The sequence below is a fragment of the Mobula hypostoma genome, chromosome 10, assembly GCF_963921235.1.
Source record: "Mobula hypostoma chromosome 10, sMobHyp1.1, whole genome shotgun sequence".
In the NCBI taxonomy this organism is placed as follows: domain Eukaryota; kingdom Metazoa; phylum Chordata; class Chondrichthyes; order Myliobatiformes; family Myliobatidae; genus Mobula; species Mobula hypostoma.
Window position 1 is genome coordinate 95,075,628 of NC_086106.1, and position 13,683 is coordinate 95,089,310.

Genomic DNA, 13,683 nt, shown 5'->3' on the forward strand with positions numbered 1-13,683 from the left:
TCGCCACATTTTTATTGCCTCTGTTCTATGGTACTGATCAAGACCATAATTGACTATTGAAGTTCCATTCACTTTTCCTTCTTTTCATAGATTTGAATTTTGGAGGAACCCCAATGAAAAAGTAAGGATTTTAATATTAAATGTTATTGGTTCAGGAAGTGGAAATTAACCGAGGGGGAGAATGGAAATGGGGAGTAGATTTGGTGTTAGTTAAAGTATCTATCACAGTGGGAAATATTTCAAATGGAGACCCCAAAGACTGATGCTGGAACCTGCAGCAACAAATGCTGGAGGAATTTGGTGGGTCAAGTAGTATCAGTACAAAGAAATGGACAGTTGATGTTTTAGGTCAAAAACCTTTCTTTGAACTGACAAAGTAAAGAGGAGTAGCCAAAATAAATTGGTGGAACAAGAGCTGGCAAGTGATAAATGGATCCATTCAGGTGAGGAGGGAAAGGTGGAAATATAAAATTGTTTGGATTATTATTTACCCTCATTAGAAACTGAACTAAACAGGAAAGGTGCAGAGGAGAAGGGATGAAGGGACAAAACAACTCTCGTGCAACAAATTCCTTGATTGTAACTTAAACTCAGTGTATTGGAATTTCTGTCTAACATCTTTTGGCATGCGATTGACTCCAAAGGTACTTTGATTTTCGTAACATCCTCTCACCATCTGTAAATTGCTGTCTTCCCTATCACTAACATTGTCAGTCTCCATTTCAGTTCATCCATGCCATTAACGGGTGGGGAAATATGAGTTTCGTCCTTAATGTCCAAAATAGTTTGTATATTGCATGTATTTTTTCAAATCTCATTTTATGTAAATGAACCACTTTGATTTTGGTTACAGGTATATATTGGAACAGTTAAACTGAAAGTAATTAATACTGTTAAAATACTTACTCATATTTTGAGTCTGTTCTGCATAGAAACCTCTGAATTGAAGTTCGGAGAAATTTAAGTCCATTTCTAAGATTTGTTTATTACATTGAAATGTGTCAGCCAACACAATCTGAATATATGCTGGGGGCAGCCTGCAAATGTCGCCGTACATTCTGGTGCCAAATAGTATGTCCTCAGTGTTCAGCAGAACAGCATGCAGCAGTAATAATGAGAAAAGAAATATCTTACTTGGCCTAGGAGTTGTAAATATGTAGCTTAAGCAAATGTATAGGATCGGGTTAGTTAAAGCAGATAACTTTCCAGATTCCTGCTAATATTTATACCTGAATCATCCTACAATTTGGAGTGTTTGTAAATAAACGTTGTGACTAATCCCGATTTGTCACTGACAGAAACATAGAAACATAGAAAATAGGTGCAGGAGTAGGCCATTCGGCCCTTCGAGCCTGCGCCGCCATTTATTATGATCATGGCTGATCATCCAACTCAGACCCCTGCACCAGCCTTCCCTCCGTACCCCCTGATCCCCGTAGCCACAAGGGCCATATCTAACTCCCTCATAAATATAGCCAATGAACTGGCCTCAACTGTTTCCTGTGGCAGAGAATTCCACAGATTCACCACTCTCTGTGTGAAGAAGTTTTTCCTAATCTCGGTCCTAAAAGGCTTCCCCTCTATCCTCAAACTGTGACCCCTCATTCTGGACTTCCCCAACATCGGGAACAATCTTCCTGCATCTAGCCTGTCCAATCCCTTTAGGATTTTATACGTTTCAATCAGATCCCCCCTCAATCTTCTAAATTCCAATGAGTACAAACCCAGTTCATCCAGTCTTTCTTCATATGAAAGTCCTGCCATCCCAGGAATCAATCTGGTGAACCACCTTTGTACTCCCTCTATGGCAAGGATGTCTTTCCTCAGATTAGGGGACCAAAACTGCACGCAATACTCCAGGTGTGGTCTCACCAAGGCCTTGTACAACTGCAGTAGTACCTCCCTGCTCCTGTACTCGAATCCTCTCGCTATTAATGCCAGCATACCATTTGCCTTTTTCACCACCTGCTGTACCTGCATGCCCACTTTCAATGACTGGTGTATAATGACACCCAGGTCTCGTTGCACCTCCCCTTTTCCTAATCGACCACCATTCAGATAATAATCTGTTTTCCTATTTTTGCCACCAAAGTGGATAACTTCACATTTATCCACATTAAATTGCATCTGCCATGAATTTGCCCACTCACCCAACCTATCCAAGTCACCCTGCATCCTCTTAGCATCCTCCTCACAGCTAACACTGCCGCCCAGCTTGGTGTCATCCGCAAACTTGGAGATGCTGCATTTAATTCCCTCATCCAAGTCATTTATATATATTGTAAACAACTGGGGTCCCAGCACTGAGCCTTGCGGTACCCCACTAGTCACCGCCTGCCATTCTGAAAAGGTCCCAATTATTCCCGCTCTTTGCTTCCTGTCTGCTAACCAATTCTCTATCCACATCAATACCTTACCCCCAATACCGTGTGCTTTAAGTTTGCACACTAATCTCCTGTGTGGGACCTTGTCAAAAGCCTTTTGAAAATCCAAATATACCACATCCACTGGTTCTCCCCTATCCACTCTACTAGTTACATCCTCAAAAAATTCTATGAGATTCGTCAGACATGATTTTCCTTTCACAAATCTATGCTGACTTTGTCCGATGATTTCACCGCTTTCCAAATGTGCTGTTATCACATCTTTGATAACTGACTCCAGCAGTTTCCCCACCACCGACGTTAGGCTAACCGGTCTATAATTCCCCGGTTTCTCTCTCCCTCCTTTTTTAAAAAGTGAGGTTATATTAGCCACCCTCCAATCCTCAGGAACTAGTCCAGAATCTAACGAGTTTTGAAAAATTATCACTAATGCATCCACTATTTCTTGGGCTACTTCCTTAAGCACTCTGGGATGCAGACCATCTGGCCCTGGGGATTTATCTGCCTTTAATCCCTTAAATTTACCTAACACCACTTCCCTACTAACATGTATTTCGCTCAGTTCCTCCATCTCACTGGACCCTCTGTCCCCTACTATTTCTGGAAGATTATTTATGTCCTCCTTAGTGAAGACAGAACCAAAATAGTTATTCAATTGGTCTGCCATGTCCTTGCTCCCCATAATCAATTCACCTGTTTCTGTCTGTAGGGGTCCTACATTTGTCTTTACCAGTCTTTTCCTTTTTACATATCTATAAAAAGCTTTTACAGTCAGTTTTTATGTTCCCTGCCAGTTTTCTCTCATAATCTTTTTTCCCCTTCCTAATTAAGCCCTTTGTCCTCCTCTGCTGAACTCTTGAATTTCTCCCAGTCCTCAGGTGAGCCACTTTTTCTGGCTAATTTGTATGCTGCTTCTTTGGAATTGATACTATCCCTAATTTCTCTTGTCAGCCATGGGTGCACTACCTTCCTTGATTTATTCTTTTGCCAAACTGGGATGAACAATTGTTGTAGTTCATCCATGCAATCTTTAAATGCTTGCCATTGCATATCCACCGTCAATCCTTTAAGTGTCATTTGCCAGTCTATCTCAGCTAATTCACGTCTCATACCTTCAAAGTTACCCCTCTTTACAGGTTGGTCGGAACAGGCCTGACCTACAAAAATTCATTCCTAATCCAGCACTGAATGACTGCAGGATAGCATGTGTCTTTTGGCCCCTCAAATCCCAAAAAACAGTTGTGTACAGAAACTCCATGAGGAAGAGCAGCAGTAGCAAGATCAGAGTTTGGAAGATGGCAGAGGGAAAAATGCTTTGCCACCTCCCAAACTCTGTCATTGGTGGTTAAGGGGGATGGCAGAGGAGTCCAAGTGGACAACTCTAATAGTCTAGAATTAGTTGGTGGGAGCACTTTAATACAACAAAATAAATAGCGTTCATAAACTTTTTTTCAACACAATTCCTTTTTTGCTCAGTTTGCAGCTACCTATGTACGGCATTAAAGTAAATAAGTCTTCGGGTTTGATGGAATCTGTCCCAGGTTGTTGGGAGAGGAAAGATAGGAAATTGCTGGTGCCTTGGAGATCTTTGTATTCTCTCTGGCCATGGACAAGGTTGCAGTGAAATTGAGAATTGCAAATGTTGTTGCTTTGTTTAAAAAGAGAAAGAGGAAAATCTTGAGAATTACAGGCCATTGAACTTCACAACAATGGTAGATAATCTGTTGGAGAGGATTCTTTGGGGTAGAGATTATTTTAGGGGAAAATGTGGCTTAATTTGAGGCAGTCTGCATGGCTTTGTGCAGGGTGCATCTTAGTTTACAAACTTGATAGTTTTTTTGAGGTGATAAAGGTAGGGCAGTAGGTGTTGTCTACATAAACTTTTGTAAGGCATTTGACAAGGTCCTTCATGCCAGGCTGATCCAGAAAATTATGATACATGGGATCCACAGTGACTTGATAGTTTGGTTTCAGAATTGGCTTGCCCATTGAAGGAATAGAAGGTAGTGGTGGAAGGCTGTATATAAAACAAACATATGACTTGACTGGACCTATTAGTAACTGTGCAGACAACAGAAAAAATAATGGTGAAGAAATGAGTAGATAGATTGACAAAGAAGGCATGCAACGTGCTTACCTTCATTGGTCAGGGCATTGAGTATAAGAGTCGAGAGGTCATGTTATAGCTGTATAATAATCTGGTTAGGCCACACTTGGCCCCTCCATTATAGGAAAGACGTGGAGGCTTTGGTGAGGGTACAGCAAAGGTTTACCAGCATGTGAATGCTTTGGATTATCAAATATACATTTGGCTCTTATAATAATATTGGTAGCAACTTTTACACAAGTAGGTTTATGTTACAACACCAATCACCTAGAGCTGGAAACCTAGCTGGCTTAATTGTCTTGAAAAGTGTAATCATAATAATAAGAATGCTTTGCCTACTACAACCACTTAGAGGGCTCCAATAATACATTAAAAATTCTGCCTTCCTTGCAGCAGCTTCTCCTCCTCAACTGAAGCACATCTCTTTTTAGTCCTGGATTTTGCATACTAGTGTGAGAATTGACGTGCTGGTTAAGGCATTGAAAGGCAATGTGAACTGCAACAAATAATGAGGAAAGTTACCTTCTAGAATCTCAGCTTACAGCAGGAGTATTAAATCGTGTTCATAATTGATTAAGGTGAAAGTTACCACTAGTTTTTCTCCCTCACAAAAATTGAATTCTATCTCTTATGTGCTAGAATGGATCAGCAGTGGACCCAGAGTGGGGAAAAGAAATTGACAGGAGGAACAAATTGGCAACCAAAGACCACTACATCAACCTCCTGGAGTGCAGCACCAATGAATGTCCCTCCAATGGTATGTTTGGAACTTCATTAATGTGGATTCTGCTGAATAAAGTACTAGCGTGAATTGTTTACTGTGTATCAACAGTGCAATGGTCCTACTACAACCTATGACCAACACCTTGTATTTAAAACAACCTCAATTTGCAACACTTTTAAAACAGAATAATACTCCGTCAAACTTGCACAAAAATGTAAAAACTGCAGAAAACTAAAACCTCACCTTTCAGTTGAATACAATGTCCAAGGTTGTTTGGATCTAATGGCTGGTCTTTTTGACTGAAACCCATTCAAGTATCATATATTAAAAGGGTGCAAGTTAAACCTCTTAAGCTACAGAAATAAATTTGTTGTACCATGTTACTGTTGAATATATTTTTTCCTTCTTAAAAGTGTAATTGCCTATAGTTGACTGTTTAGAAATATGAACACTTCTATTTGTATGATCTAAGAGACTACTAGACAGGTATATGGTGGAGTTTAAGGTGGGGGGTTATATTGGAGGCAGGGTTTGAGGGTCAGCACAACATTGTGAGCCGAAGGGCCTGTACTGTACTGTGCTGTACTGTTCTATGTTCTATGTTCTTTTGTACCCATGTATCGTTCTAGTAGGCACTAGAGAGAAGAGCTTTGAACTAGAAATCTAGAATAATTTGCTTTAAATAATCCATGGAGTTTGTTTTGATCTGTTTCAGTTTTATAAAATAAGCTGATGATTACCTTATAGGAAAAAATAATTCTAGTGTTGTCTAATGTTAGCTGAAACAAGAAACGCGATATTGATGTTAAGGATACTATCAGAACAAGCTATTCAAGTGCAAAAAGATTTGTTTGTTTGTTATCGACTACACAAAAGCATTTGATAAAGTGAAGCTCAATAAGTTATTTGAAATATTACAGAAAACTCTAGAAGTAGATTCGAAAGACCTCTGCCTAATCAGAAATTTGTACTGGAAACAAACTGCCGCTGTAAGAGTAGATGGAGAAGTAAGTCAGTTTGTGAAAATCAAGAGAGGCGTTAGACAAGGGTATGTTTTCTCCCCTGATTTATTTACTGTGTACAGTGAAACAATATTACAAAAAATTAGAGACATCTTGGGAATCAAAGTTGGCGGTGAAAACATCAATAATTTCAGAAATGCAGATGACACTGTGTTAATTGCAAGTACGGAGGAAGAACTACTTAATTGATATAATTGTTGAAGAAAGTGCAAAAATGGGTCTGTCTATCAATTGCAAAAAGACAATATATGGTGATATCGAAAAACAAGGAGAATCCTATCTGTAGACTGAGAATAAATGGGGAAGACATAAAACAAGTACAGAACTTTTGCTACTTAGGAAGCTGGGTGACATCAGATGGCAGGTGCGACATGGACTTCAAAAGAAGAACAGGGATGGCAAAAGACACCTTTACGAGAATGAAGAGTATACTGACCGATACTAAACTAGGCATGACAACCCACCTCAGAGTACTGAAATGTTATGTTTATCCAGTTATGTTATATGGCTCAGAATGTTGGACAATATCTAGTAACATGAGGAAACGAATCGAAGCAGCAGAGATGTGGTTTTTGAGGAGGTTGCAAAGAATATCATGGATGAAACGAATATCTAACGAGGATGTCATGAACAGCGCAAACACAAAAAAAGAAATGTATGAGATCATGAAGAGGCAACGTAACTTCGTCGGACATGTGATTAGGAGAGAGGAGTTAGAATGCACCGTAATTATGGAAAAGATTGAAGGGAAGAAGGCAAGAGGAAGACAAAGACAAATGATGATGGAGACAGCGGCCAGAGAACTGGAAATGGATACTAATGAATTGATCCAGTTGACCCGAAACAGGAGTGTGTGGACCGTTGCAATCAAAGCTCAAACTAGGCACGGCACCTGATAACGATGATGGATGTTAGCTGAATGATAATTCATTAAATGATATAATCAATTTGTGATGCTTCATACTGGACTAAAAATGATTGGAATTTCACAAAAGGTTTGCAATGCAATTGTATAATATTTACTTCATGGTAGTGGATAAAATGCTACTTTCTCCTGGGCTTTATTTTTTACCCTTAACTTAAACAGAGAACATCTTTCACTTAAGTTTAAGAAAATCTTGCATTTGGATATTGGTTGCCTTGTCTACTTCTTTATCAACTCATTCCTGTATTTTTTAAACTAGAACTCTCATCATTACTTTAAAGTGTTTGTAGGTTGGAAAGATAACTACTTTGTATTTTCTCTCAACTGTAAGCTGAATTACTACTAGTTCCTTACATAATAGACAATAGGTGCAGGAGTAGGCCATTCAGCCCTTTGAGCCAGCACCACCATTCACTGCTGATCATCCACAATTAGTACCCTTTTCCTGCCTTCTCCCCATATCCCTTCACTCCGCTATCTTTAAGAGCTCTATCTAACTCTTTTTTGAAAGAATCCAGAGAATTGGCCTCCACTGCCTTCTGAGGCAGAGCATTCCACAGAACCACAACCCTCTGTATGAAAAAGTTTTTCCTTAACTCCGCTCTAAATTGTCTACCCCTTATTCTTAAACTGTGGCCTCTGGTTCTGGACTCCCCCAACATCGGAAACATGTTTCCTGCCTCTAGCTTGTCCAATCCCCTAATAATCTTATATGTTTTAATCAGATCCCCTCTCATCCTTCCATTCATCATTCAATTCCAGTGTATACAACCCCAGTTGCTCCAATCTTTCAACATATGACGGTCCCACCATCCTGGGAATTAACCTCGTGAACCTACACTGCACTCCCTCAATAGCTAGAATGTCCTTCCTCAAATTTGGAGACCAAAACTGTACACAGTATTCCAGGTGTGGTCTCACCAGGGCCCTGTACAACTGCAGAAGGACCCCTTTGCTCTTATACTCAATTCCCCTTGTTATGAAGGCCAGCATGCCATTAGCTTTCTTCACTGCCTGCTGTACCTGCATGCTTACTTTCAGTGACTGATGAACAAGGACACCTAGATCTCATTGTACTTCCGCTTTTCCTAACTTGACATCATTCAGATAGTAATCTGCCTTCCTGTGCTTGCCACAAAAGTGGATAACCTCACATTTATCCACATTAAATTGCATCTGCCCACTCACCCAACCTGTCTAAGTCACCCTGCATTCTCATAACATCCTTCTCACATTTCACACTGCCACCCAGCTTTGTGTCATCTGCAAATTTGCTAATGTTACTTTTAATCCCTTCATCTGAATCATTAATGTATATTGTAAATAGCTGAGGTCCCAGCACCGAGCCTTGTGGTACCCCACTAGTCACTGCCTGCCATTCTGAAAAGGACCCATTAATCCCTACTCTTTGTTTCCTGTCTGCCAATCAATTTTCTATCCATGTCAGTACCCTACCCCCAATACCATTTGCTCTTATTTTGCACACTAACCTCCTATGTGGGACCTTATCAAAGGCTTTCTGAAAGTCCAGGTACACTACATCCACTGGCCTTCCCATGTCCATTTTCATAGTCACATTCTCAAAAAATTCCAGAAGATTAGTCAAGCATGATTTCCCCTTCGTAAATCCATGCTGACTCTGACCTATCCTGCCACTGCTATCTAAATATGCCTCTATTTCATCTTTTATAATTAATTCCAGCATCTTCCCCACCACTGATGTCAGACTAACTGGTCTATAATTGCCTGTTTTCTCTCTCCCTCCTTTCTTAAAAGTGGGATAACATTAGCTACCCTCCAATCCGCCGGAACTGATCCTGAATCTATAGAACACTGGAAAATGATTACCAATGCGTCCATGATTTCTAGAGCCACCTCCTTAAGTACCCTGGGATGCAGACCATCAGGCCCTGGGGATTTATCAACCTTCAGTCCCATCAGTCTACCCAACACCATTTTATGCCTGATGCGAATTTCCTTCAGTTCCTCTGTTACCCTAGGTCCTCTGGCCACTATTACATCTGGGAGATTGTTTGTGTCTTCCCTAGTGAAGACAGATCCAAAGTAACTGTTCAGCTCATCTGCCATTTCCTTGATCCCCATAATAATTTCACCCATTTCTGTCTTCAAGGGCCCAACTATGATATAATCTGATAAAAATGAGTATATTAGTTATGATGATTGTGTTCGTCCATCGTTGATGTTGATGAAGACCTCGACACCATTTAATGGTGTCGAGACTAGCGCGTGATTTAGATTTTAGTGAGGGAGAGTTGCACAGCGTCAACCTCACTCTCTCTTCCCAATTCCCATCTGGATCCAGTGGCAAGACAGAGTCGAGACGGCTGGAGATGGGCCTAGGCGCAGTGGATGACCGGGACATCTCATGTGTCTTGTCCTGTGCTACACGTTCCACGACGCTTGCAGACCGCCTTCTTGACCGTTGGACCTTCCATTGGTCTCGTCCGCTCAATCCGCTGGAGTCTGTCTTCGTATGCTGGGATAGACAACTCCCTATCTCACAGAGGATTTGAGACCTGTTGGCTACCCTCACCTGGTTTAGCCGGCTTGTCGAAGCCATTGCCCAGGGCCACTGTCGCGTGCAAACAGCTACGGGGAGCCACAGCTGAGAGCTGAGTGTCAGGTGGGGACCAAAGGTGGACTAACCGCCTTGAAAAGGATGCGACATGTTCCCCCACCAGAGGTGTTCCCCCCCTTAACACCCCATACACCCGATGCACCCCATGATGATTGTGATACCGGTTTCCCCTACTATCTGAAGGTAGAGCGTTCCTATGAAACGGTTCGTAAGCTGGAATGTTGTACAGTGAATAAGCAATTACCATTTATTAACAGGAAAAATTTTTGAGCGTTCCCAGACCCCAAAAATAACCTGCAAAATAATGCCAAATAACACAAAACCTAAAATAACAGTAACATATAGTAAAAGCAGGAATGATTTGATAAATACACAGCCTATATAAGTAGAAATACTTTTCTGCAGCACTGTCCAGCACTGCGAAAATCTCGCGGAAACACACTCGGCAGAAACACTCTCTCCAGTAACCTTTAAGCTATGAAGCTGCCAAATCATAGGCCGCTCCGATTGATAGCGTATTTGTGAAGTAGGATGCCGTGCACAATCCTGATTTGATGGAGACAGACATGAAGAAACACGGAGGAACATCTGGAGAAACTTCTGAAATGCCTGCTTCGCTGCTGCTGCTACTGTGCGATTGAGAATCTCCAGAGGGGAAGGCCCCAAATTCTCGGCTTTGCCCTTTGCCTGTTGCCAGGGTCTGGGACAAGGTCGAAGCGCTCGGCAGAGATGGTGCTTGGTGTCGGAGGCTCGAAGTTTTCAGACGGACTCAAGTCGGACTGTGGTCGGGGTGCTTCCAGGATGCTGCATCGGCAAGTTTGCGGCGCTGGAAGCTCATGGAAGGGAGTTTCTCCCTTCAACCGTCTGCGTGAGATGATGGGACTTCCGAGAGACTTTGAGACTTTTCTTTACGTGCCCATGGTCTGTTCTTCATCAAATTACGGTATTGTTTTGCACTGTTGTAACTATATGTTATAATTATGTGGTTTTGTCAGTTTTTTAAATCTTGGTTTGTCTTGTGTTTCTGTGATATCATTCTGGAGGAACAAATTGTATCATTTCTTAATGCATGCATTACTAAATGACAATAAAAGAGGACTGTGTGTCCTCATCATCTAATCTAATCTAATCTAAATCATACCAAATAACACATAAAAATACACAGCCTATATAAAGTAGAAATAATGTATGTACAGTGTAGTTTCACTTACCTGAATCGGGAAGACTCCAATAAATTACAGTTTCGTCACAGTTAAACACTTGCTTATACGTATAACCATCTGACGCAATCGACAATCGCCTCTGATCTGGGCCAACATTTACACGCCGGGTGGCATCTAGTTAATTAGCTTGTTTATTTCGGCTTTTTTCTTAAAGATGTGCTGGGTGCATTCTGACTACCGCTGCACCACTGCATTCTTCGCGGCAATGTATCGGTCCGTGGCCTGGAGGTTGGGGACCACTGCTTAAACTATGAAGCTGCCCTCGCCTCAAAGACCGAGCAAACCACCCATGACTACCTTTAAATTCCACTTTCGCAACACATTCATCACCATCGTCCAGTGCTTTCTGTTCCAGCTTATTAAAAAGATTTCTCCTTAAGTATAAGAAAACTTAACGGAACACCATGCTTTGTACACCCATCAATCCACTCAAGCAATAGACTTTCTATTTTATCCATTGGATGCCGACTAAGAGAGACCACTTTGCTACGAGCAGAACCAACAGTAACATCGGCAGCTTTCAAAATTCTTTCTTTCTGCATATAAATAGTGCGAATAGTGGATGCAGGCAGTTCAATGCACAGACAATGTCCTTACTTCGTTCACCACGATCGAAACGCTTAATTATGTCTAGTTTTACGCTAAGTGTAACACCCTTACGCGCTCTTAGGTTTTTCCGATACCTTAGAACTCATCTTGCTAACGGATGCACAAAATAAATCGAGATAAAGCATGTGTTTAAACAATGCCGGCTAGAATGCAGTTCCGGGGGAGGATCTTGGCTGTTCGGGCGTGCACTGCCTTTTCTCGTAACAGTGAAAACACCTGTTAGCGAAAACAGGTAACTAATGTAGGTCTTTCGTAACAGCGAGGTGTCGTAAAGCAAACATTCGGAAAATGGGGCCCACCTGTACCACATAAAATTGCAATGTTACCAAATCCTTTAAGGGAAAGTGGATTTGCTGCCCTTCCCTAGTGTGGCAAATATGAAAATTCAGGTCTGCTCAACTTTATTAATGGGCATCTTGCTTCCTTGCCCTACTCTTAATCACAGTTTTCTTTCATTCTGTACACTCATTGCTGAAAAATATTTGTTGTTGGGTATGTTCATCTCATAATCCACTTTTTATGTATCTAATCATCGGATAAACTGATATATCTTCTCTTGGCAATTACTAAAATTTTAACTTTTACTCCTATTTGTTGATGCATTTGTATATATTCAAGTATGTTTAGTTCAGTCTCATTCATTTTCTGAGTCCTTGATACTGAGGATGACTTTGCCTATTGAATTCCATGAGGAATCCCAACAGCACACTGCAGATGATCTCGGAAAGTACCTTTCCCTGCTGAATTGTCCCTAGCTACTGCTTGATTAAGTGCAATAAATGTGACAGATCCAGCCATATCTGCCAGCATTTAAGAAGACCTGGGACACTGTTTGTTATTTTACACTTTATCTATTTAGGGTTTTACATGTTTAACTCGTCTCATCCTATATAAACTACATCAGTTGGTCACTGAATCTTCCTCATAAATCTAGGTGCCTTTGTTCTTGGTTCTATCTGCTCTCCTCTTGCTGTGCACTACCTCCCATACAAAACAAGTATATTTTTCTTCCTCCATTCTTTTGATAATACTTACTGGAGATGACCTTCCACACTCTTTTCAAGCTAGAAAAAGACTTGCTTCATTTAATTTATTCTTCTTAATGCCCTAGTTCATTATGAACATCTGAACAAAACAAAACTGTCTGGTTCAATTAAAAATTCACTGGTATCCATAGATGCAGTGTCACAAACTGCACGCTACAGTTGGCGATCTGCTGCCTCAGCATACTGCCTTGTCATCAAGGCAGGTACTTTCAATTAATGCCCTGTTCTGGATATAGATACCCTTGATGGCTTCAGTAACCTTTGAAGTTGCAGTTCCCCAACTCTGTGAAATGAAACAATGTTAGTGCACTTGCATCCTTTTCCAAAATGCTCAAATGGGAAAAGGGAAAATGACTGTTTACCACTTCATTTTGCGTCAAAGCTGGGTCAAATTTAATTCATAACTGATTTTTAAATTATTTTTCTTTTGCCCAAAGGTCTGAAATGAAAATAGAAACATAGAAAACATACAGCACAGTACAGGCCCTTCGGTCCACAAACCTGTGCCGAACATGTCCCCACCTTAGAACTACCTAGGCTTTACCCATAGCCCTCTATTTTTTTATGCTCCATGTAGCCATCCAGGAGTCTCTTAAAAGACCCTATCGTTTCCGCCTACACCATTGCTGCCGGCAGCCCATTCCACGCACTCACCACTCTCTGCGTTTTGTAAAAAAAAAACAACTGACAGCTTCTCCATACCTACTTCCAAGCACCTTAAAACTATGCCCTCTCGTGCTAGCCATTTCAGCCCTGGGGAAAAAGCCTCTGACTATCCACACGATCAATGCCTCTCATTATCTTGTACACCTCTATCAAGTCACCTGTCATCCTCCATCGCTCCAACCTATTCACTCAACCTATTCTCATAAGGCATGCTCCCCAATCCAGGCAACATCCTTGTAATTTCCTCTGCACCCTTTCTATGGTTTCCACGTCCTTCCTATAATGAGGCGACCAGAATTGAGCACAGTACTCCAAGTGGGGTCTGACCAGGGTCCTATATAGTTGCAACATTACCTCTCGGCTCTTAAATTCTATCCC

General features: G+C 41.2%; 1 protein-coding gene across 6 annotated transcripts in view; it reads left to right on the plus strand.

Annotated features, from left to right (window-relative positions):
• Window positions 1–13,683, plus strand: part of LOC134353047 (phosphatidylinositol-binding clathrin assembly protein-like) — a 133,542-nt gene that overhangs the window by 114,455 nt on the left and 5,404 nt on the right. For all 6 annotated transcript variants that reach the window (XM_063060877.1, XM_063060881.1, XM_063060876.1 and 3 more), the window contains 2 exons: window positions 91–121; window positions 5,131–5,248. In XM_063060877.1, the coding sequence (XP_062916947.1) occupies window positions 91–121; window positions 5,131–5,248 (149 nt within the window). The remainder of the gene's footprint in view (window positions 1–90; window positions 122–5,130; window positions 5,249–13,683) is intronic.